This window comes from Garra rufa, chromosome 24 (assembly GCF_049309525.1).
Source record: "Garra rufa chromosome 24, GarRuf1.0, whole genome shotgun sequence".
NCBI lineage: Eukaryota > Metazoa > Chordata > Actinopteri > Cypriniformes > Cyprinidae > Garra > Garra rufa.
The window spans coordinates 35,746,474-35,771,279 of record NC_133384.1 but is presented as its reverse complement, the minus strand read 5'-3'; the positions used below and the strand labels follow the sequence as shown (position 1 = coordinate 35,771,279).

The window sequence follows — 24,806 nt, the reverse complement described above, 5'->3', positions numbered from 1 at the left end:
GAGTTATATGAGATCGCATGTATTAATTTAAACGATTGGTTGCTCAGTCTGAACTCTTCATCATTTATGGCTCACAGATGCGATGTGTTGATGCTGATAAGAACTCTTTAAGTAGGAAATTGGGTGAAATTGTCATGTAATGATTTTGTTATGGAAAACTTAATCTTTTTAGTTACAGAAGTTGAACTTGTTTTAGTTTTCCATCGCTGCTAATCTGAATATTACTATTTTAGGTTGTTGTAATGCTCCTGGATTGATCAAATGTGGCATAAATATATGGTACATTTGACAAAACCTGATTTTTTAATTCTAAAATAGTAAATGTTTTCTTTTGTAGTAGTTTGTATGTATTTTTTAATTCGTTTTACATAAATCTGTTCAATAGATAAGGAAATACAGTTTGTATTTGGTTGGGAAAATTTCAGTTTTTGTTCATTCTAAAATTGTAAACATTTTTCTATTGTAGGGTTTTGGTTTTTAGCTTATAAGTAGCTTTAAATACAAACTTAAAGTCTAAAGAATGTTGTCTGCAGTGCTGCGTAAATTACTTTGTAATTGCAGTCTGTTACTGAGTACAAATTACATGAGCAATGTAATCTAGATAGATTACTTTTAGGTTTCTTTTGACCTGATGTGTTTATAGATTTGAATGGGATTATTGTTATAAAAAGCTAAGAGAAATAACATAGTCAATCTGTTTTTAACATCAAGAAATGCATTAAACATTACGTTACTCTGTGGTTTCCCAAACCGAGGTAAATGAAAGAAGTGCATTAAAACGAATAATTCATTATCATTTGAACCATAAAAAAATAACTGTAATCTGATTATGAGCATTTTAAAATTTAATATGCAACCCTGGACCACAAAACCAATCTTAAGTAGCGCGGGTATATTTGTAGCAATAGCCAACAATACATTATATGAGTCAAAATTACCGTTTTTCTTTTATGCCAAAAATCATTAGGATATTAAGTAAAGATTTCCTACTGTAAATATATCAAAACTTCATTTTTGATTAGTAATATGCATTGCTAAGAGCCTAATTTGGACAACTTTAAAGGCGGTTTTCTTAATATTTTGTTTTTTTTCGCACCCTTCCAGATTTTCAAATAGTAGTGTCTCAGCCAAATATTGTCATATCCTAACAAACCATACATCAGTGGACAGCTTATTTAGTTTCAGCTTCTCAATGTAAAAAAAAGGACCCTTATGACTGGTTTTGTGGTCCATGGTCACATATATTTTAATTAATCTAACTAACTAAACTAATCTACTAAATTTATCGTATTCCAGATTACTGTCAGTTACTATCCAGCACTGTTAAGTATTAGTTAAGCAGACCCCAGTATGGTCTAAGAAAATAATTTGGTATATATAATAATTTACAGTTGTCATTTAGAAATTTGAAGAAGAAAAATTGATATAATGTTTCAGTAAACTGTTGTTTGCAAATCATTTTATATAAAGCATAACAATGCATATGCATGCATTTAAACGGATGGTTGCTCGGTCCAAACATATCATCATTATGCATCACAATATTTTCCCTGTCATTCAGGTACAGCTGATACATTTGTTGTTAGATAACGTTATGCCTTGTGTTTGCCAATTCTGTGGGTCGTCAGTCTTTCTGTGCTGCTTCTATGATGGATCTCTAGAATCATGGGAACTTTAAGAAATAAGAAGGACTGCTTTACTTAATAGAAAAGAGACATTCGTTTTGTAGATTTACTACATTTAGTGCATTTAGTACATTTAAAGCTAATTTTTGGACTTAAAGTTTTGGATTACTTTATATAAAGGTTGTGTGCATGTACACTGTTAGCAAACAGAATGTTCTACTCACATTAAGTAAAGTGGCATTTTTAATGTTTCCTCAACCAAAATGGAATATTTGAAAAAAAATTAGGATGTGAATTTCTTGCAACTTATCTAAACTAAGTCCTGCTGTTTTAAGCATCATATTTTGCATTGGTATCTCAGTCAGAACATACAGCTATGTTCATAATAAGAGCTGAGCTGACAAAACACAATGCTAGTCTGTAACTGTCATTGTCTTTGCGCTCAAATAGCTGCACACGTCTACTCACCATGGTAACCATAGTGTCCGCCAAAATACCATAGTTACTACCGTTGCTACTGTAAACCCAACATACATGACATTTCTGAATCATTTCTGTTTTTGAGCTTCAGCTAGTAGCTGTGTTTAGGAACATGGTAGCTAGCTGGTTTGTGATTGGTCCAAGCTGGTTATTAGCTTATGAAAGCTGGATATTAACTGGTTGATCAGTCACAGTTTTCTAAAAAGCTTAACCACTTTAAACTGTAGCTCGTTTGAAGCTGATCCAAGATGATTTACCGGCCTAAAAACAGGTAGAAATTGGCTGTCATGTTCCAAAATAGATTTATTTTCCAGTGGATTCAGAGCAGTGTTATTTTAGTTATATATAATTATAATTTAACTAAATTAATATTTTTTTATTTTTTGTCATTTTTAAAGTAGTTGTTGTATTTGTCTTTTTTTTTATTTGTGACCCTGGACCACAAAAACAGTCATAAGGGGCAATTTTTGGAAATTGAGATTTATACGTCATAAAAATGACAATATTTGGCTGAGATACAGCTATTTGAAAATGTGGAAAAATCTAAATACTGAGAAAATCGCCATATTATTAATCAAAAAATAAGTTTTAATATATTTACGGTAGGAAATTTACAAAGTATCTTCATGGAACATGATCTTTACGTAATATCCCAATGATTTTTTGCATAAAAGAAAAATGTATAATTTTGACCCATAGTGTATTTTTGTGGTCCAAGGTCACATATGTCTATATGTATTCTTTCAGTTTTAGTACTTTTAGTAAATTAGTACTTGAATTTAACAGGGTGTCCGTGGGTCCTTAAAAGTCTTAAAATGTCTTAAATAATGATTTCCCAATAAAAGGCTTTAAAAAGTCTTAAAATGTCTTAAATTCAGATTCGATGGGTCTTAAATATTTTTAGTCAAATAACCACCAAAATATCTTCAGTCTGAGTCTGAGTAGTTTGGTATGTTTAAAAGTATGCGTTTTCCCCACAACATTTCTTATTTGTATATTCATAAATGTATTTAAATTAAGATTTACTAAATTAAGATGTTATTATTATTTAATCTGACTGGTAACAGCCCTATAGAATTTATTAATAAATTGTAAGAATTTGACATGAAAGGTGATGCATACATTTCAAACGTTTTAAAAAATAGGCCTTTACAAAGGTAAATAAAAATATGCAGATTTAAGTATGTAAAAGCTCATAGAACACTGAAAATATTGCTTCAGAATAAATTGTTTAGACCACCAAAAATCTTGGTGATTTGGTATATATATATATATATATTTACATTTGAAATTTAGTTTTCTTTTTACATTAAAAAGGTTTTTTTAATATAAAAGTTCCATTTTGAAATAAAAAATAAAATGTTTGATATATAATTTTAGTTTTAGTTAATAATAACCCTAATTGAGAATGATATTCTCAGATAAAAAAATATATATATAATGTTTATAATTACTTTTAATATTTTATTTTCCTTTTTAATTTGTGCTTGTTTTTTATTATTATTATTATTAGTAATAATAAATATTAAATAATTCTTATGTATTCTTATTTATGTATACTTTTTATACATTTTTATTTCATTTTTAGTTTAGTTTATTTCATTTTTATTTTACGTCATATTAAACTAAATGAAAATGAGAAATGTTGCAACTAAATGAAATGAAATTTATTTTATCATATATATTTGAGTTAACTACAATAGCTCTAATCCAAACTTGATCCTGTCAGAGAAACTTCTGCACATCTGTAAGTCTTTCTTATGAGCGTCTCTCTTTTCTCTTTGACAGTGACTACATCATAAAGGAGAAAACTGTACTTCTGCAGAAAAAAGACAATGAAGGCTTCGGTTTTGTACTCCGAGGGGCCAAAGGTGAGTGATGGACATCAGCGAGCTCTTTTCTGGTTTGATAACAGAGCCCAGCTTGACATAGACGAATCACATCCGTGATTGTGATATGTGCTCTCCAGCCCAGACTCCCGTCGAGGAGTTCAGCCCGACTCCAGCCTTTCCTGCTCTGCAGTACCTCGAGTCTGTCGACGAGGGGGGCGTCGCGTGGAGGTCCGGCCTGAGGATGGGGGACTTCCTGATCGAGGTTAGCAAAGAAATGTTTTAGACACGTAATGAACAATTAAAACAAGGTTTTATTAGATAAAAAGCCATTGAAAATGTTAGCAGCAAAAGCCAAAACTAGTTTAGCGGTATAGTCTCCAGTCTGAGAGGTGTTGAACAAATCTTAACACCTACACAGAGGTGATAAACCTCACTGATACTTGTGTTACCTACTTTAATTTGATTCTGGAGGAGAAGACGACGTAGATATTGTGTTCTCGGTATATGCCATCCTGACTATGAGGTGCTGCAAAAATATATTTTTATTGATGCATCTTCAGATGCATCGCCCTGTTAGCAAACACCTTTACCTCACGGTTCCTAGCTGGTTCATTTTGGAGGGCATGAATCATGTTTAATCACTTTGAATCAAGTCTGATTATAATGCTTAAGACGCCCACTTCTGTTATTCTCTTTTTTTCTAAACTACAAAACAAATTTCCTTTCTTATATAATTATTACATATAGTTTTATTTTTAAAAAACAACCTCAAGCTGCTCAAAAGTTTGGGATCAAAATGATTTTTAAAGACGCTTCTTATGCTCATCAAGGCTGCATTTATTTGATCAAAAATACAGAATTTTTTTTACATTTAAAATAACTGTTTTCTATGTGAATATACTTTAAAATGTAATATATTCCTGTGATTTTCAGCAGGAATTTTTTTTATAAAGGATTTTATAGACGAGTAAAAATAATTTTCTTGTTTTCAGAAAAAACAAGTCCAAATTAAGTGAGTTTTTGCTTAGAGCAAGCAAAATAATCTGCCAGTGGGGTAAGCAAAAAAAATCTTATGTCAAACAGAAAACAAGATTATTTTTCTTACCCCACTGGCAGATTATTTAGCTTGTTTCAAGCAAAAACGCACTTAATTTTGACTTGTTTTTTTCTGAAAACAAGACAATCATTTTTACTTGTCTAGAAAATCTTTCTTAATTTAAGAATTTTTAGATATTTTGTCTGGAAAAAAGATTTTGAAAAATCTAAGTAATTTGCAGTGCAATATTTTGTTGAAACCTGTGTGGAGGTTTTTCAGGATTTTTTAACAAATAAAAAGTTGAAAAAACAGCGTTTGTTTAAAATAGAAATCTTTTTAACAATATAAACTACCATCTAAAAGTTTGGAGACAGTAAATGTTTATTCTTTCTTTTTATGAAAGAAATGAATATTTTTATTTACCAAGAATGTGTGAAATTGATAAAAAGGGGTAGCAAAGATTTATATTTTATATAAATGCTGTTCTTTTTCCTGAAAAAAAATCACAGGTTCAAAAAATATATATATTAAGCAGCACAACTGTTTCCAACATTGATAATAACAGTAATAAATCAGCATGTTAGAATGATTTTTGAAGAATCATGTGACACTGAAAACTGTCTGATAAAAATTCTTTGCTTTGCGTCACAGGAATACATTTTATTTTAATATATAATAATATAGAACACCATTATTTTAAACTGTAATGATATTTCACAATATTCCTTTTTTCCCGGTATTTTTGCAGCCTTAAAAAACATAAAAAATCTTACTGATCCCAAATTTTTGAGCATCAGTGTAAATCTTATTAAAAGTCACTTGAATTCGAAAATAGAGTAGAAATAGAAAATGTTCAAAAGTTTATAATTGTAAGATTTTTTTCCCCTTTATTCTCACCAACACTCTTAAAAATAAAGGTTCTTTAAAAGGTTCTTCACAGAAATGCCACAGAAGAACATTTTTGGTTCCACAAAGAACCATTCAGTTAAAAGTTCTTTAAAGAACCATCTCTTTCTTACCTTTTTATAATCTGAAGAGCCTTAAAGAAGAAGAGCTGTTAAAGGTTCTTTATGGAACCATTTAAACAAAAAAGGTTCTTCTATAACATTCTGAAGCACCTTTATTTTTGAGTGAAGGCTGAATTTTTCTGCTTAAAAATACACTAAATCAGTAATATTGTGAAATATTATTTTAAATTTAAAATAACAGTTTACTATTTTAATACATTTTTAAATTTGTGTGATCAAAGCTGAATTTTTACCATCATTACTCCAGTCTTCAGTGTCACATGATCCTTTAGAAATCATTCTAGTGATACAATATGTCTGATACACTGTGATACATTTTTTTCAGGACTCATTTTGAATATTTTGTAACATTGTAAATGTCTTTTCTGTCACTTTTGATCAATTTAAAGCATCCTTGCTAAATAAAAGTATTCATTTCTTTCAAATAAGTACTGACCCTGAACTGTTAAACAGTTGTATGTATTGCAATGTATCTTAAGTTCCTGTTGATTGCAATATTATAACTGTATTTTGACAGGTGAATGGAATCAATGTAGTGAAGGTGGGTCACAGGCAGGTGGTGAACATGATTCGCCAGGGCGGGAACAGTCTGATGGTGAAGGTCGTCATGGTAGCGCGAAATCCTGAGATGGAGGAAATGCCTAAGAAGAAAGGTCAGCGAGTGTTTTTACTGTGGATTTGTCTGTGGGAGTGAAAATGAATGGCATTGCAGGCAGTTTTTGATTTGATTTTACAGTGCTCTCTCTCTCTCCCTTTAGTTCCTCAGCAAAGTAAGCGGCTGACCCCTCCGGCTATAGCTCTGCGCTCCAAATCCATGACTTCAGAACTGGAGGAGATGGGTACAGTCTTGCAAACACACATACACACACCTTATGTATACATAAATGCATGAAATTCATGCTAGTTTATTAAGCATTTACTTAATGCATTCAGTCTACATCTTGACTGATAATTTGCTTGTTTGTTTTTGTCTCTTCTTTGCACACAGTGGAGAAAGGTCTGTCATTTTATATTTTTTATAGTAATAATAATAATAATAATGTAATTTATTTGTTTGTATTTGTCTGTTATTTTTTTATTTTTATGTGTTTTTAATTACTTTTTCTTTCAGTTTTAGTACTTTTAGTAAATTAGTACTTGAATTTAAACTAAATTGAAATTAGTAATATTTACATTTTTCCATTTCAAAATAAAAATAATAATATTAGTTAATAATAACCCTGACTGAGGGGAATATTCTCAAATAAAAGTAATTTTTCGTTGTATAATTTTAAATTTTTTTAACATTTTGACTTCAAATATTTAATTTTTCATTTTCATTTAAATTTTCATATTTACTTTGTTTTATTATTATTATTATTATTATTATTATTATTATTTGTAATAATAAATATTAAATAACTCATCTCTATATACTTTTTAATACATTTTTATTTCATTTTTCATCATGTCTACATCATAATTATATAAACATATTTCTTGTTTTGTCTGTTTTAGTAGTGAAATATATCTTTTCTGACAGGTTTCTGACATTTTATATTACTTATATTTTTAATAATAATAATAATAATAATATAATTTATTTGTTTGTATTTGTTTTTTTATGTCTATATGGCTTTTTATGACGTTTTCTTTCAGTTTTAGTACTTTTAGTAAATTAGTACTTGAATTTAAACTAACTTATATACCGGTATAAATATAAAAGTTTAAATTTCTTTCCATTTCAAAATAAGAAATAAAATGTTTGATGTAAGAGTTTAGTTTTAGTTAATAATAACCCTGGCTGAGGGTAATATTCTCAAATGACAAGTAATTTTTATTAATGTTTAGAATTAGTTTTTAGTTTTTTATTTTCCATTTTCATTTAAATTTTCATTTGTACTATGTGTTTTGTTATTATTATTATTATTATTATTATTATTTGTAATAATAAATATTAAATAATTCATGTCTATATTATTTTTTATACATTTTTATTTCTTGTTTCCCATAATGATTCTCCATGCTATTCTCATCAGGAACAGAATATAGTTCTTTTTAGCCTTAATAAATATACTATTTTAAAAATGTTCCTTTTTTGGTCATAAAAAATGTTATAATGCAAAAACAAAACAAAAATGGTCTTCTGTTTTAGCAGTGAAATATATATTTTCTGACAGGTTTCATTTAATGCATTCTTTTAGTTGGGTAATCTGTCTTATATAAAATGTATCAAGGTTATTAATGCCCTCCATTAGTTTATTAGTCAGTATCAATCTAGATTTTATAGAGTAAACAACAGCATGCAGTTTACATGTATTAGTTATGAAACTAGTTTCTTGTCAGCGACAGTGTTCTACTGTTTGTTGGCTGTCAGTTTTCGTCTTAGTTTGTTTCCATGACAACTGAAAATAGACTGCAAACTTGAGAAAAATACTTGTTAGGTATTGACAGTGTTGCAAGGGAATAATTTGAAGTGATTATAAAACAGCTACATATGAAATATCACATTGTCACCATTATAAAAATAATTGACTCACTTCCTGTTACAGCTGCCTCACCATGGAAAAAGAAACCAGGTGACATGATTTTTGTTTTGTTTTTGCTTTTTTGTACGTGAATGTCAGGCTTCAAATGCTCTGGCATGTGTGTTTGTTCCTTGTAAGCTTTCTGTCTATCTTGAATGTGGTTTTCTCTATGCTCAGATCATACAGAGAGCTCTCAAGCTCCAGAAAAGAAGAAAAGCGTCTATCAAATGGCCCTTAGTAAGAAACCCTTCCTTTGCATTTATTGTATTTATGTATTTTTCTCTGTATACACACTTTCGCCTCTCACATTTAAAGAACTAGTTCACTCCAGAATTAAAATGTCCTGATAATTTACTCACCCCCTTGTCATCCAAGATGTTCATGTCTTTCTTTCTTCAGTTAAAAAGAAATTTAGTTTTTTGAGGAAATCATTTCCAGGCTTTTCTCCATATCCTCCTGAGACCCAGAAAACAAAGATTTGTGAATTTAAGTATTTATTCATGCCATTACATTGTTTAGATCATTAGAAAAAAATGGAAAATTTGCATTTTTGAAAAATTTATTGTATGTCCTCTGTAGAGGACAATAGGACTGGAATGGCATGAATAGACATCAAAAAGGCTAAACAATTGAGTTTTTTTTTTTTTTTTTTTTTTTATCATAAATCAATTTTTTTCTTTGCATGTTCACTTTGCAAACACCGGGTCGGTACTTCTGCAGCAATGATTTTGAAATGATTTTTGAAGTTTTTCAACCTACCCTTACTGTTTTGAACCAGAGATGCACAGACTACTTATGCACATCGCAGAAAGGGGTTAAAAAGTACATAAATTGTAATTTAAAAAAAAAACTTCATTTGACTAGATAAAACCTTTTTTCCTCGACTGGGATTGTTTACAGGTGCATTTGGGATCGTTTGAAGCTGCATTTAAACTGCATTTTGGAAGTTCAAACTCGGGTCACCATGGAAGTACACTATATGCAGAAAAATCCTGAAATGTTTTCCTCAAAAAACAGAGAAATAATGACATGAACATCTTGGATGACAAGGGGGTGAGTACATTATCTGTAAAATTTTGTTCTGAAAGTAAACTTCTCCTTTAAGGTTTTTGAGGAAAACATTACAGGATTTTCCTCCATGTAGTGAACTTTATTGGGGATCAGTGAGTTGAAGGTCCAAATTGCAGTTTCAATGCAGCTTCAAAAGGCTCTTCACGATCTAGCAAAACGATTGGTCATTTTCTAAAAAAGATAAAAATATAGATACTTTATAACCACAAATGTTCTCTACTTTACACATTATGTAGTCACAATGGACTATTTATCAACCTAAGATCAATCGTACGACGGGATTGGCTGCATAGAAATATTTCACGAATCACACGTGAACTCTGTCGTAAGTTGATTTGTGCGCTCGGATCTGCGCTCGTTTCTACGTTAGATTGATAAATGAGGCCCTATATCTTTTTTTTTTGTGCACTTATTTGTTTAACAACTTTTCAGACTGTTACATTGAGGGATAGCTACGTAACTGCAAAAGATATATTTTTCGAAAAACCCATATGACCTGCTCTTTAATGTATATTATTATATGCATGTGGTTTTTACTCAAGTCTCAAGCCTAAATAAGAAGACTAAAGGCAAAAAATACATTTTCATGACTTACAGAATGTTCATGTTCTCCTTTCATTCTCCAGACAAGCTGGACGAGATTCTAGCTGCTGCTCAGCAGACAATTAGCACATCAGACTCTCAGGGTCACAGAGGTCACGGGGGCAAGAAGGAACGAAACAAGGGCTTTAACGCTAATGAGGTAACATCTCTGTTTCATTATCTGTTCTGACGTCTGAAGTCAAGTCATATTTCAAACTACAGTCAATATGAAATCTTGTCATTTATCATTAAGCATAATAAAATAAAACGGCATGCACAGCTAAATATTTTGGCATAAAGAATACCAAAACGCTCTGTGGGGACCTAAATTGGTGAAATGTTCAGAACAAAACAATTCACTTTCATACATGAGAGAGACGTTTGGGAGAGCTTGTTTGATTATTACATCAGCTCACTCAGCTGTTGTGTGCACAATACAATGTGATATAAAAAAAAACTACAAGTAGTAACAAAAAAGCATTCAGAGATGGGAAGTAACAAAGTGCAAATAGTTTATTTAGTAGTACTACTTTTTACTTTCACTCCTTACATTTTTACACAAATATCTGTACTTTCTACTTCTTACATTTTAAACCAGGCTCATTACCTTAGTTTTAATCTGCATTTTGTGGATCGACATTTGATAGCAAATCACTAATAAATCAAAGTAGCAGCCAGAGGAATAATACTACTGTGTTAAACTAAACTAAATTACTATCATCACTTAAAAATATTGTGTGCTAAAGGACATTATTATTATCTACCATAAAGTTACAGTAGTAATTTAGCAAACAAATGTTACAAAACATCATTTTATATTTTAGAGGAAGCTAAGGCAGATAACAACAAAACCCTTACAAAAATAAATCCAAAAACCAAATGTTTACTATAGTTAAACCATGGTAATCACACACTAACCATAGTCTATCCATGAAATTTGTAGTAAAACTATGGTTGTAATTTAAAACAGATTGTTATCAATCCACCAAAATAAAATATTACTTTACTTTTACTGTAATAAACCATGGTTAATTTTGGGAAGAGAAAAATATAAGTCATGATAATGCAATAACATGTTAATTATTAGGATTAGGAGATATTGTCATGATCTAAATATTATTGTACTAATTTTGTCATTTAGGCAAAATGCTATAGATTTAACAAAACTATATAAGTCATGGTCATAATGCGACACTTTAAATTAAATTAAAATAAAATTATGCTGTTGCAAACAGAATACAGTGAGGTGGTTGTTTTGCAACAAGGTGGAGACAGTTCTGTTTATAACAGTAGGAGGCTGATGGAAAAAGAAAATTAGTGAAAAAAAAGTCATGAAATATCATGAAAAATTAAGAGACTGAAAAGGAAAATGCAAGTCAAGGTGCAGTTCAAGAAAGAACCTTTAATTATTTTGCACGGCCCCAACCTAATGTTTTAAACCTTTTTTTAAATGTGATACAAAAAATAGGGTTGTTTGTGGTTTCAGAAGTTGTTGTGGGTGTATAAGATGGCCTGAAGAATTCCTGGCCTAAAATTTTGTCCCAGTCCAGCCTTGATACATTCATTAGCTAACAAAATTTTAAAGGGATGGTTCGGAGTAGATTTGACTACATTGCTATGCACTCCGAAGCCCATCTAAATGCCCCATCCGAAGCTTTTTTTACCTTAGTCGAACATTGACGGAAATATTCAAGCTTGTTGAATGGCTTGCTACAGCCATACATGGTACATGTGATGTATCTCGTAAATTGCACCACTAAACATGCAAGTAATCTTACCAAACTTCTACAGTAGTGTAAATAGGGTATGTACTCACAAAACGCTGCATTGGAAAATTTGTAAGTCCACCATGAGTGTATTAAAAACAACTGTTACCCAATCCCTACTAGTCTCAAAAACTACAAATGGCGACACGTCAACGGCCTGGTTTGGGAAAAGCATGTAAAAGTCCACCGTCTATGTGCATGTCAACGTAGTAAGTGGACTTTTACGTGCTTTTCCCAAACTAAAAACTAAATTAAATAGCCAATATTTGCTTTTTATAGTTTTGTCTTGCTTTTCAAAGAAAAAAAATCATTTACAAAACAACAATTTAAAAATATTTACGCTGAACATTTTTAACATTCTGGTAGACATTATAGCCTACCAACATAGCACAATTTAACTTCAACTTAATAAGTTAGTAAAATAATATTCTTTGGCCATTTTAAGACCCCCTTCTTGAATCAGGCATGTGTTTTTAATGTACAAAAAAATGCAGCCTTGCTGAGCAAAGGAGAATTCTATAATAAATGTATTAATAGAGCTGTTGTAAGGATTGTTATCATTATTTTTGTCTTTTTTATTTCATTTTACAGAACAACAGTAAAATTACAATACTAACATTTATAAATGTTGACTTTTATTTTGGCGGAAACCCGCAAGAAGATCTCAGTACTACTTTTTGCTGACAGCAGCAGATTTATGAATAATTCTGATCACGCAGACTTCCCTTACGCTTTGGACTTCAAACCCTGGCTAAGGAGCTTGTGCAGCGCTGTCAGAATAAATGCAATTTGTGCGTGTATCAGACAACATAACGTTCTGTAGTTTATTTACTAATGGTTTAAGGCTATTTTGTGATTTCAGTCATTATGCAGTAACCAGCAACAACCACCCTTTCCTCTTCTCATGGAAGACATGCGATGTGGTACTAAACAGTCTCTTGCTGACGGTGCTTGTAATGATTTTTGCGTCTTTCTCAGACAGTTTTAAATGCTTCCACACTGCCCACATGTTTGCTGAATTAGTGCATGCCTCTTTTTGATTGCGTTACGTCATTGTTCGGTGTAATTTATTCTGCCTTTTCGCTTATTTGGATATAATTTAGGTTGCAGAACATTCGGTGCATCCCTACTTGACTACTTGCATTTGCTAGTCTGATCTTAGCTGTTGCACAGTCATGTTAGTAAGGCTTTTCACCTGGTAATAAGTGCAAGAGTGACACCACTTCTGTGCTGCAGTGGCTGAAGAAGTACATTTACAAGCAGTTAATGTGGAAATAGAGTTGCAAGGCAAAAAGAGGCAGCATAAAAATGTGCTAAATATTCCATCCCATCAGTCTTTTCCCTTTTTTACAGCAAACTTTTGAACAATCAGGTGTTGGCGTGATGTCATCAGGGTCTGGGTATGGTTATAACCAAGCCCAGTTTTCATCAGGCCATTCAACTCAGCGAGCTATGATGATGCGTCAGAAATCCATGGGTGAGTTTAAATGCAACAAGTGTTGAATCTGTCGCTTTTTAGTCCACTTTGATTTGCATGTCTTTCGTCCAAAGGAGTGACTGAGGAGGAGAGGGTGCACCTCCATCCTCCTACTATGAAGCTGTCTCGTAGTCTTTCTGTGCCTGGACCAGAGGACATCCCCCCTCCGCCCGAAACCTCAGCGCCTGAGCCGCCCCTGTCTGCCGGCGGCCACACAGACAGGAGAGCGGCGCCAACACATTTTTTTGCTGTCCCTCCTCTGCCTCCATCACACCACCTGCCTCATAGCCAGACGCAGCACAGGGTCCCACCCAACCGCAGGGTAAGAGCTTGATAGCACTGGTCAAAGGTTTTAAGAAATGGCACTGATTATATTAGTTCTTGTCTGTTTCTGGACATATACTACCATAATAAAAGTATTAAAGGGGCAGTTCACCCAGAAACTAGATTTAAGTCATAATTTACTTACCCTTGTGTTGTTCCGATGACCTTCTTTCTTTTTCGGACAATATCGTCTATATAATGGCAGTGGATAGTGCTCAGCATTAAGAAAAAAGACAAAAAAATCAAGATTAATAAAAATGTGACATGAAAGAAAAAATGCCTACAAATTCCCACAAAATAGTATGTGTATTTTCCAGAGGTGGGGATGAGTCACACATGTGCAAGTCTCAAGTCCTTACCATCAAGTCTCAAGTCAGTCAAGTCCCAGCAATTAGAGTCACAGAACCAAACAGAAACAAGTATATTTTATTTTTGCCACAACCTTATTTATTTTTGCCTTAAAAATTATCTTTCTTAATTATGGATTTAAAACAATTATATTTTAAATATCAAAATTTAAAAATAGAAATATGAAATTAAATGATACTTTTAATTATGAAATTAGAACCAGCCTTTATTTTGCCTTTGAGATGCTGTGGCTGAACTGAATTGCAATATTCTATTCTGATATTCTACAAATATGTGACCCTGGACCACAAAACCAGTCATATGGTAAAATTTGACAAAACTGAGATTTATACATCATATGAAAGCTCAATAAATAAGCTTTCTATTGATGTATGGTTTGTTAGGATAGAACAATATTTGACCGAGATACATCTATTTGAAAATCAGGAATCTGAGGGTGCAAAAAAATCAAAATACTGAGAAAATCACCTTTAAAGTTCTCCAAATTAAGTTCTTAACAATGCATTTTACAAATCAAAAATTACATTTTGATATATTTACAGTAGGAATTTTCCAAAAAATCTTCATGGAACATGATCTTTACTTAATTTCCTAATGACTTTTGGCATAAAAGAAAAATCAAAAATTTTGACCCATGCAATGTATTTTTGGCTATTGCTACAAATATACCCCAGCGACTTAAGACTGGTTTTGTGGTCCAGGGTCACATATGTCCTAATATTGTATGTTATAATTATGAAAACAACATATCTTGAATTTTGGGTGCATTTGGGTGTAAGAGAAACATTAATCGATAAAAGAGACATTAAAGTACAATGATCTGGGAGGCAGATGTCAGCGAATTTAAGGTTTAATGGCAAAACATGAAAATAATAATTTATAATAAAAATAATTTATATATAAAAAGTGTCAGACTTAAGCTAAATTTGAAAACAATTAAAGACCCATGCTGTTTATCTCTCTCTAGATATTCAACCAACATGTTAGCTTACATACTTTTCCTTATCAGAGAAGAAATTACATGGATGTGTTTTTACTAAACTTGATTTTTCAAAATCACGTTTTTCTGGGTGAATCAAAATGAACTACTACACTAATAAAGTCTCATGAGCATGCAGTCGTACACAGAGACCAACTGCCAATGTCAGGATATTTGTTAAATAATATGTTAAATATCAGTTTGTTTTCTTCAAACCTTATAGTATATCCCCAGAGCACTTGGAATATACGGCATGTGTCAGATGAAACTATTTGTGCTGATACTTGATACTTGAGTGTAATCCACTGCTATTATATGGACAAGCGTGCATGGCATTTAAAAAAAGAAAGTTGTCCAAAAAAGAAAAAAGGGCATAAAGCATTAGAACAACTCAAGGGTGAGTAAATCATGACTGAATTTTAATTTTTGGGTGAATCCCTTTAAGACTTTGAAACATTGTGTTTCACAGGCTGAAACTGATACCAGCAAGATGGGAGGAGGAAGAATGGGCGTCCTGAGGCGTGGCTATAGCAATGCCACACCTCCCTCTGATGTGGGCCTGAAGCAGTCCACCGCACAGCGGAACCAAGGGCCAGCAGTGGCCAAGATTGCAGGTCGCCAAGGTGGGAAGGGGCTTTTGGTGAAGCAGCGCAAGGTGGAGGAGACCGGCCGAGATAAGTTAGAAAAAAGTTCCATTTCGATCCCAACGATTATTGTGAAAGCGCCATCTACCAGCAGCTCTGGGCACAGCAGCCGTGCAAGCAGTGAGGACACAGAGCCGTCTCCTGAGAATAACGAAGAGCAGGAAGAGGCAAAGCCTCAGAACCCAGTCGTGGCTCCTGCGCCGGCTCCACCTCAACCACCTAGTATCCCGTCAAAACTGGAAACGCTGGGCAGGAGCACCGCACAGCGGGAACGCGAACGCTACCGTGACTCCCGTCGGAGAAGCGCCTCCTTCTACTACTCCTCTGAGGAGGACATGTTAGATGAGCAGGAGTCTGCTCAGGCTTCGTTGGAGGGCAACACTTCCGCTCGTTTGCGCTCTTCTAAGTCTATCGATGAGGGATTGATCTCTGGTGATGCCTTAAGCATGCCGCCTGCGTTTGGACTGCCACAGTACGCATCTGCTACACCTCATCAAGCCACTACTTTCATCCACCCATTGACGGGAAAGGTTCTAGACCCAACAAGCCCACTTGGACTTGCACTGGCAGCACGTGAGCGAGCGCTGAAAGACGACCGGCGTACACGTAGAGAAGACCGCCACTTCGGTCGGCAGATGTCCAGCACTGGAGCTTTTCCTTCTGCCGTCTCCTCTCCAAACCAAAAACCTGTTCCTCCATTCTACATTTACCAATCACACACCTCTCTGTATCTTACTGGTGCCTCTCCAACAACAAGTGGGCCTGTCCCACAGAGTCGCCCCCAGTCGCCTCGGATGCTTCGATTGAGCGGTGGAGGGACGGGGAGCTTGGAATGGAGTGAACAGAATATTGTGGATAAAGAGGAACGAGGGGCACCAAAGGTACGGTTTACAGATAATCAAGCCAGTCAGTACCAGTCCCACCCCCACCTTCAGGACAGAGACAACAGAGCCAATCAGTACCACACCTACATGCGGGACCGAGAAAGGGAAGGGCACAAGAGGATACCACCCAAGCCTCCTCCCCGCAGGCCTTCCTTTATAGGTAAGGAGAGTGAGCTCAGCACATCTGACAAAAATCCCACCAGTAATTCCCAGGATGATAGGGGAGGACATAAGATGGGAGAAAGTGGGATGGAAAAGGAGGGAGAGAAGGAAGCAAAGAGAGGGCAGAATCTAGGGGTTGGAGAGGGTGGCGATGTGATGATGCTTCCACCCCCTGCTCCATCTGTGGATGTGGACGATGAGTTTGTGTTTGCAGAGCCCCTACCTCCCCCTATACAGTTTGCAAACGGAATAGAAATAGACACCCATGGAACAACAGAATATAATCAACAACAACAACAGAAGGAGCTGTCAGGATCTCAGCCACCCAAGGAGCAACAGTCTTTGCAAATGCTGTCCAAACCCCCGCAAGACGCCATGTCCCTACCAGACAACACGCAAGCTGACTCACAGCAGACACCCGTCCATCCTTCTGCTGTGGTACATCCATATCTTTTCCCACCATCTCCTCTAATCCCCCCTCCACAGCTGTGTCCCAAAATACCTCCCACAAACCCGTCCCAGTCCCAACCCTCAAGCTATTCCCAGCACCCAAACACCGGCCAACCCCAACCTTTACCCTCGCCACAAGCGGGAGACTCCGCCGCTTCTAGTCTTACGTCTTACGACAGTGAGGTGGCCAATCTGACCCAGTCAGCTCTCTCCCCATCTCTTCCTTCTCCTCAGATATTCCCTTTATCGAGTTCCCCTTCTACCACAACCACCTCATCTGACCCTTTGTCGTTGCATCGTCCTCTCCCGCTTTTCTACCCGCAGCAAGGCCACGCTAACATTTCTATGTCATACTCCACTGTGGCTGCGCCAGCAGCTGTAATGACTGTCGCCACAACAATGCCTTTGGAAAGTACATCAATTATCACAGGTGACCGACTTCCTTCGGCACTTAAAGGGCGTGATTGGTCAGAAGCTGTGGTAGATTCTGGAATCGAGGAGCTGGATAGTCACAGCAGCAGTGATCACCACATGGAAAACTTTGGAGAGAGAAGAGAACAAGTAGGAGGCCGAGAGAAGGAGAGAGGAGGAAGGCGTAGAGAAAGCATGGAGAGCAGTATAGTAGGGGATGGATTCAAAGAAGACCGGAGCGTGTCCCTAGATTCGACTCTTTCACACACCGATAAATACGCTCAAAAAACACACAAACCGCACATGCATAAATCGAAACCTCCAAACCCGCCACTCGCAAAAACACACACTCAGAATATGTCCAAATATCACGTGCACGCAGAAAATGGACGACCCGGACCACTACAGCGGCAGGCTAGCACCGCTCCCAACATGTACAGGTCAAGGGAAGAGGACGAGCAAGAACAGGGAAGAGGAGGCGACGCTGCAGTGAAGATGCCAACATTTATGGATCGTCGTCTCAACTCTCCTCTCTCCAATGTTAAGGCCAGCATCATAAATGAACTCAGCAGTAAACTACAACAGCTTGGTGGCTGGCAGAGTCAGGCACCACCCCCAAATCATAGGTGAGACATCTTGTGAAAATAAAAGGACACTCATGTTATTGATACACAATAAAGTTTGTGAACCCTTCAAAAATTACATGAATTTCTGCATTCTCCTACTGTATCTCAAATGGAGTATAGGTAATATCTGTCTATCTATCTATACATACACACACTACTGTGGAAAAGTCTCAGACCACTAGTATTTTCACCAACAAAAAATATTTTGAAGTTATTTCTATCTTTTGCTGCAGTGTTTCAGTAGGAAATATCAGTTTACATTTGACAGACAGACTAGACATCTCCAAGACACTTCAAGAAACCATCCTGCGAAGCCACAGTATTGTGATAAGTTAATTGTGAAAAAATAAATTAATGTCTGTAAAGTAGACTGCAGAAGAAGAAAGCTCAACACTCTTCTGCAATAAAAATAAAAAAAACAAACGTTGGTTTGTTTTTGAGCAATTTTTGCTTATTAGTATGGTTGCATTGGATCATTAAAGGTCAAAAGCTAAGACACTGGTTAATAAAATGGGATTAAATACATAAAAGATATTTTTATTACTAAACATATTCAGTTATTGCAGGTTTGCATCATATTCTGTTGCAATTCACTGTTTTTATTCATTATGAGGAATACTGAATCTGTGAGATGAATTAAGCATGTTCACATTTATTCTAGAACTAAAGTAACATCATACTCCTGATAACTTTTAATCAATAACTGTGGAAAAAAAGTAACTGGCGTTAATTATTTGGAAAAGTAACGTAAATATTTAAGTAATGCGTTACTTTAATATTTACTTGAAAAAAGTGATTATGTAACTCATTTTTCTTGTAATACTTTACCCCCTACACTGGTGAAAGTACTAGTGGCCTAGGACTTTTGCTCTGTAGTGTAAATATATACAGTATATGTGACCCTGGACCACAAAACCAGTACATTTTTTAAAATGGAGATTTCATCATTTGAAAGCTGAAAAAAAATCTATTCATGCATTTGTTAGAATAGGACAATATCTGAGATACAACATGAAATTTACAACATGATCTTTACTTAATATCCTAATGATTTTTGACATAAAAGAAAAAAGTATAATTTTGACTCATACAATGTATTTTTGCCTACTGCTACAAATATACCCGCGCTACTTAAGACTGGTTTTGTGATCCAGGGTCACATAAAATCTCATCCTGTTTGTGCTATAGACATAAATGATACACAGCAAAATCCCCAGTGTTAATTTAACAGTCTGAGTGTGGACACATATAGACACTGAAGCAGTGTTGAAGTTAACGAGATAATTAGGTGATTAATCAAGTGATGATTGATCATTACTGAAGACACCTGATGTTAATAAGCAGAATCACCAAAGGAGAAAACCAAAATTTTTAAGCAACCATTATAGTGGTCAGTGTTTGCATTAGTTGGGCTCTTGACCCTTAAATTTTTAATACTAGATTTTGTTTGGCTGCTGTATTTGAGTTAAAACAGCCAGACATAAGCTCATGTCAGGTGATGATTATGTTTTAACATATTCCTTGTTTGACGTGAATCACCTAGTGTTTAATCTCTTAGTTTTTTTTTGTTTTTGTTTTCTTGCTTATTGTAATAGCCTTGACAATCCACAGAAGATCCAGTGCTTCCTATACATTTTGGAAAGATTTTTTTACAACCTGTTTAAAAAATAAAGAGTTTCACATAGGCACACATAGACATCAAGAACCAGCCCATGAATCTCAACAATGGTGACAAACGGCATATTCAGATAAACAGATCAACTCTGAACTCTCATAATTTATTCATGCCACAATGCATGATGGGAGTCATGGATGAGTTCTGAGTGGCTACGACACGCTTTTTGATGGTCACCGTTGTTGTGATTCTCATGCTGATTCTTCATGTCTGTGTGTCTAAATTAAAATAAACTCTTTTTTCATCATCTGTCTGATTATGCCAAAACTGATTGCTCTTTTGTTCACAGTTTCTTGTAATCTGTAAGGAAATCATATGTCAGATACTCAAGTCACTATATGATGATTATGTCAAACATAGTCAATGCCACCTGATGACTTTTGCTCTTGACTTGTCTGGCTGTTGTAACTCAGTAATTGCGGCCAAACAAGACCTAATATTGAAGATTTAAGGGTCAAGAGCCCAACTAATGCAAACACTGACCACTATAATGGTTGCTTAAAAATTTTGGTTTTCTCCTTTGATGATTCTGCTTATTAACATCAGGTGTCTTCAATAATGATCAATCATCACTTCGTTAATCACCTAATTATCTCGTTAACTTTTAACACTGCTTCAGTGTCTACATGTGTCCACACTCAGAGTGTTAAATTAACACTGGGGATTTTGCTGTGTACCTCAAATAATCAACCTCTCTTAATATTCTTTAGCAGCCGCATAGCAATCCCTGGCATACACCCACAACACCTCAGCATTGTTGTGTCAATCTAGTTTTATTGCATTTTTCTGATTTAAATAAGCAGTAGTTATTTTTCTGCCTTACACACTTTTCATTGACTCTTTCACAGGTTTCCAGGCGATCCCTCCCTCTGTGCACCTCTCCTCCCTGCTTCTGTGCCGTCTCTCCAGCGTCCCTACTCTCCAAACTCTTTACCATCTAACTGCCCCTCGATGGCTCTGAACCCTAACCCTGTACCTTCGTCTCCTCTTCCCGTAACGTCTCTAACCCCGGCCTTAACCCCGACCCCGTTACCTCTCACCGCAACCCCAGCTCCACCTCCTCTCAAAGACTGGACGCCGTCAAATTCTCCGATTTCTTTTCCTCACGGGATTTTGTCCCCTCCTTCGCTGCCCCACGCCCCCCTCTCTCCTCTTTCCCTGGCTCATGCACCCCTCTCTCCTCCATCATTACCTCATCCTCCCATTTCTCCGATATCTCTCTCTCACACACCTCTTTCTCCTTCCTCAGTCTCTCATCCCCCGCTTTCTCCATCCTATTCCCCCTATCCCTTGTCACCAAAACATCGCTCGAAGTATCGCGGTAAAGTGTCCGAGTTTCAGTTCTCCGGACCAGAACTACGCCGTTCCGAATCTCATTCGTACACCCAGCGTCGCCGAGCGCCCAGTCCTCTCATCTCCTGCTCGGACCACCCACAACCTGGACCTCCACGTCCGTCCTCGCTCCCTCTCTTTCCGTCGACGCCGCTCTACGGCTCTCCGTACGAAATACAACCTCCTTTAACGCCCCCGCTAGGAGTTGCCCATCAATATTCTGACCAGTTTTTCCCGCAAACTTCTCCTCTCTTTCCGCTCCCGTCATCTGTGGCTCCTCCTAACCCCGTGCTGGTCTCCAGCTCTCTCTCTCCTACCCACTTCCTATCCGGAGGCTCCTCCCCATCTTGTATGAGCTACCCGCCCTTAACTCCTCCTCCACCCAATCAGCCTTTTGTGTCTAAGCCCCTCCCATACTGGAGCAAATACGACGTTGCCGATTGGCTGACTTACCTGAATCTGGCAGAGCACCGGGAGCGCTTTCTCGACAACGAGATTGACGGCTCCCACCTGCCGTCTCTGACAAAAGAGGACTTCCTGGATCTGGGCGTGAGTCGGGTCGGACACCGCATGAACATTGAGCGTGCGCTTAAGAGACTTACAGACAGGTGAGATAGAAAGAGGAGGGGAAATTTAGAGGAGCAAGCAAACGAACATCAGAAAGCAAACTAGACAGAAGTAGTGAGGGGGCCGTTTATATTCGTTTTCCTAAAAATGGTCCACCATTTCATAAAAATTTAGCTCTGCATGGATAAATTCTGCCTGCAGCTTTACTCAACAATGAATAAATATTCTGCCCTTGATGTTTTGTATGCTTTAGATGATGTTTATTAAAAGAAGTTTAGTTAAGGAAGACTTCATTTGATCACAAAAGCCATTTCCTCTCTAGACTGCAACCTTCATATGTACATATTTTATTTTGCACTGCCAGTCAGAGGTTTGGGCATTTCTATTAATTCTTTATTAGAGACATTTTCCACACTTTAGAAGTATTTGTGTTATATAGAGACCAAATTTCAAGACACTACCTGGAGGAGTTCTCATGTCTCCTTGTACTTGTACTAAACTTCTACTTTGTAGTTTTAGAAATGTAAACGTATGCACAAGCCTTTGACTAGTAGTGTATATTATAACATAAATAAAGTTATGATTTTTCATATTCCATTTAAGACCACAAAAATCATCTAATCAGTTGAATTACAGCTCATTCCTTTCATTAACCATGGCATTTATTTAAAGTTGCACAACTGGCACGTGCACTATAATTACATATTGCTTTTAAAAGCCAAATTCTTCATCCTAGTTTGTAGATGATTGGTGTGTCAAGCACTTTGGTTTCTTACCTCATGTTCTGCCTCCTTTCTTTTTCTTTCCCCCCTTCCATGTTTTCTAGGCTCTCCTCTGCTTTCTCTGTCTCCACTGTTTCTTCTGAAGGGCAGAACGAACGCATGAGAGATGAGGCGACTCAGAGCTAGAGGAGAGAATTAGAGAGAACCAGTTAGAGGATAGAAAGAAAGAATGGGGTTAGACAAAAAGCACTTGGGATGAGAGGGGAAAGACTTCCACTGATGATTGCAATGGAGAAGCGCTTTGAAATACTCGAACACTTTCGCTAAAGTCGCAAATGTTTGTCGTCCCAGCTGAAGCCAGACGGCCAAACGTCTTCAGCCAATCAGAGACAGAGAGAATGTACTTCTTTCATTGTTTTTTGGGATGACGAGATCAAGAGGTGTAATGAGTTTTAGTAATACGATATTATTATATTAATACAAATGAGGCTACTGTGCATATTTTAGCATCTTGACGTGCAGGCTTTGATTCATCTGATAATATGATGATTAAAGTCAACATGAAACCGTGAACCCATTTACTTTATAATACACATTTTTAATGCTTATCGAATAAACTTTTCTTTTACTCGCCAGTCATATAGTGAAACTTTCCACCATCCAACTGATCTGCAATAGATAAAAAGTCCTGCCTTACATTTTTCGCATTCAATGTCCTTTTTTACTCAGATATGTTGTATTATGAAAGTAAAATGGGCTGCAGACTATTTCATGTTGACTTTAAGCAGTAAAAAAAGTCATCGTAATGCCAATAATAACCATATAAGGATTAAGTATGTAAGCGTTTTAATACCGTAAGCAGAATCAGTCTTCCAAAGATCAGAACACAATGAAAGAACTCATCGTTTATATTGCTTAAGTGCGCTCTTGTTAACCTACACAAACACACACACTCAAACACAGACTTTGCGTGTGTGTGTGTGTGTGTGTATGTGTGTGTTTTGTTATGGCGGTGGTGGTTGTTTTATAGGAGTAAAGCTAACTCCATTTCATTTGAAAATATATTTAAGGAAATAGGAACAAAGGAAATATATATATATATATATGTATGTGTGAGTGTGTGTGTGGAAGTGTATGCAGAATTAAAGTATATATATATATAAATATATATATATATAAATAAATATCAGATATTTCTAATGTTCTGTACAATAATTGATGAATATGATGATACATAAGCTCTGCTTAAGAGGTTTGAATAAATTATTCTCTTGTTGAATTTATTCTCATCTCTCTTTGATCAAAATGTACAGAAAATGTTCTGAATTTGAATTTTTGTAGCTTTCACAGCTCATTTTTACTATATGTTTTACCACAGGGATTGTTCACCCACAAAACGGCCGCTAAGGACATCCAAGATGTAGATGAGTTTGTTTCTTGCCACTTGCTCACCAATGGATCCTTTGCAGTCTCCAGTCCATCAATTAATGTCTTGAGAAGCCAAAAGCTGCATGTTTGTAAGACACAAATCTATCATTAAGATGTTTTTAATTTTAAACCATCAATTCCCGCCAAATACAAAAAACCCATAATAATGCTTCCTCCAGTGAAAAGGTCCATCTCTTGTTGTCCCTTGCATCAAAATCTACTCACATATTTGTTTAGGGCTGTTTTGGACTGTTCAGACAAAATGGAAGCGTTATTATGGATTATAGACTCTTAGGCCCAGTTTCACAGACAGGGCTTAGACTAAGCCAGGATTAGGCCACAGTTCAATTAGGCAATTTAAGTCATTTTTATAAACATGCTTAGAAAACACTACTGGCATGCATCTTTAGACAAAACAAAGGCACTGATATATTTTAAGATCAGTCAGTACATGTTTTTTTTTTCAGTTAAAACAGCTCAGACTTAGACTTTAGTCTAGGACTAGGCTTAAGCCTTGTCTGTGAAACCAGGGGTTAATGTCTAAGGGTTTTTTTATGCATCTTTGCAAATGGCCTTTCTTAATAATGTGCTAGTTAGCAAGTTTCACAGCTAAACTCGGCTAATTCGGCTAAAGTAAACATTACGACTGGTCATCCCACGGCAGAGAGGGGCGGGACGAGCAGAGCTCATTAGCATTTAAAGGAACATGCAACAGAATAGCTCGCTCTAAAAAGGGCTGATTTTGACAAGGTAAAAAGTTTTTTACACTACCATTAAGAAATTTTAACCAAAGTATGTTTTAGACTTCTCAATAAGACCCTAAAGAATC

General features: G+C 35.7%; 1 protein-coding gene across 1 annotated transcript in view; it reads left to right on the top strand.

The window, feature by feature from the left end:
• LOC141300326 (SH3 and multiple ankyrin repeat domains protein 1) overlaps positions 1 to 23,762 on the top strand; it is a 79,028-nt gene extending 55,266 nt beyond the window's left edge. The window contains exons 16-28 of the mRNA XM_073830629.1: positions 3,894 to 3,976; positions 4,075 to 4,199; positions 6,519 to 6,654; positions 6,760 to 6,840; positions 6,990 to 6,998; positions 8,533 to 8,559; positions 8,686 to 8,745; positions 10,206 to 10,321; positions 13,281 to 13,404; positions 13,479 to 13,726; positions 15,546 to 18,253; positions 20,777 to 21,868; positions 22,654 to 23,762. Of these exons, the coding sequence (XP_073686730.1) occupies positions 3,894 to 3,976; positions 4,075 to 4,199; positions 6,519 to 6,654; positions 6,760 to 6,840; positions 6,990 to 6,998; positions 8,533 to 8,559; positions 8,686 to 8,745; positions 10,206 to 10,321; positions 13,281 to 13,404; positions 13,479 to 13,726; positions 15,546 to 18,253; positions 20,777 to 21,868; positions 22,654 to 22,735 (4,891 nt within the window). The 3' untranslated portion in view covers positions 22,736 to 23,762. The remainder of the gene's footprint in view (positions 1 to 3,893; positions 3,977 to 4,074; positions 4,200 to 6,518; positions 6,655 to 6,759; positions 6,841 to 6,989; positions 6,999 to 8,532; positions 8,560 to 8,685; positions 8,746 to 10,205; positions 10,322 to 13,280; positions 13,405 to 13,478; positions 13,727 to 15,545; positions 18,254 to 20,776; positions 21,869 to 22,653) is intronic.
• The last annotated feature ends 1,044 nt before the right edge of the window (positions 23,763 to 24,806 follow it).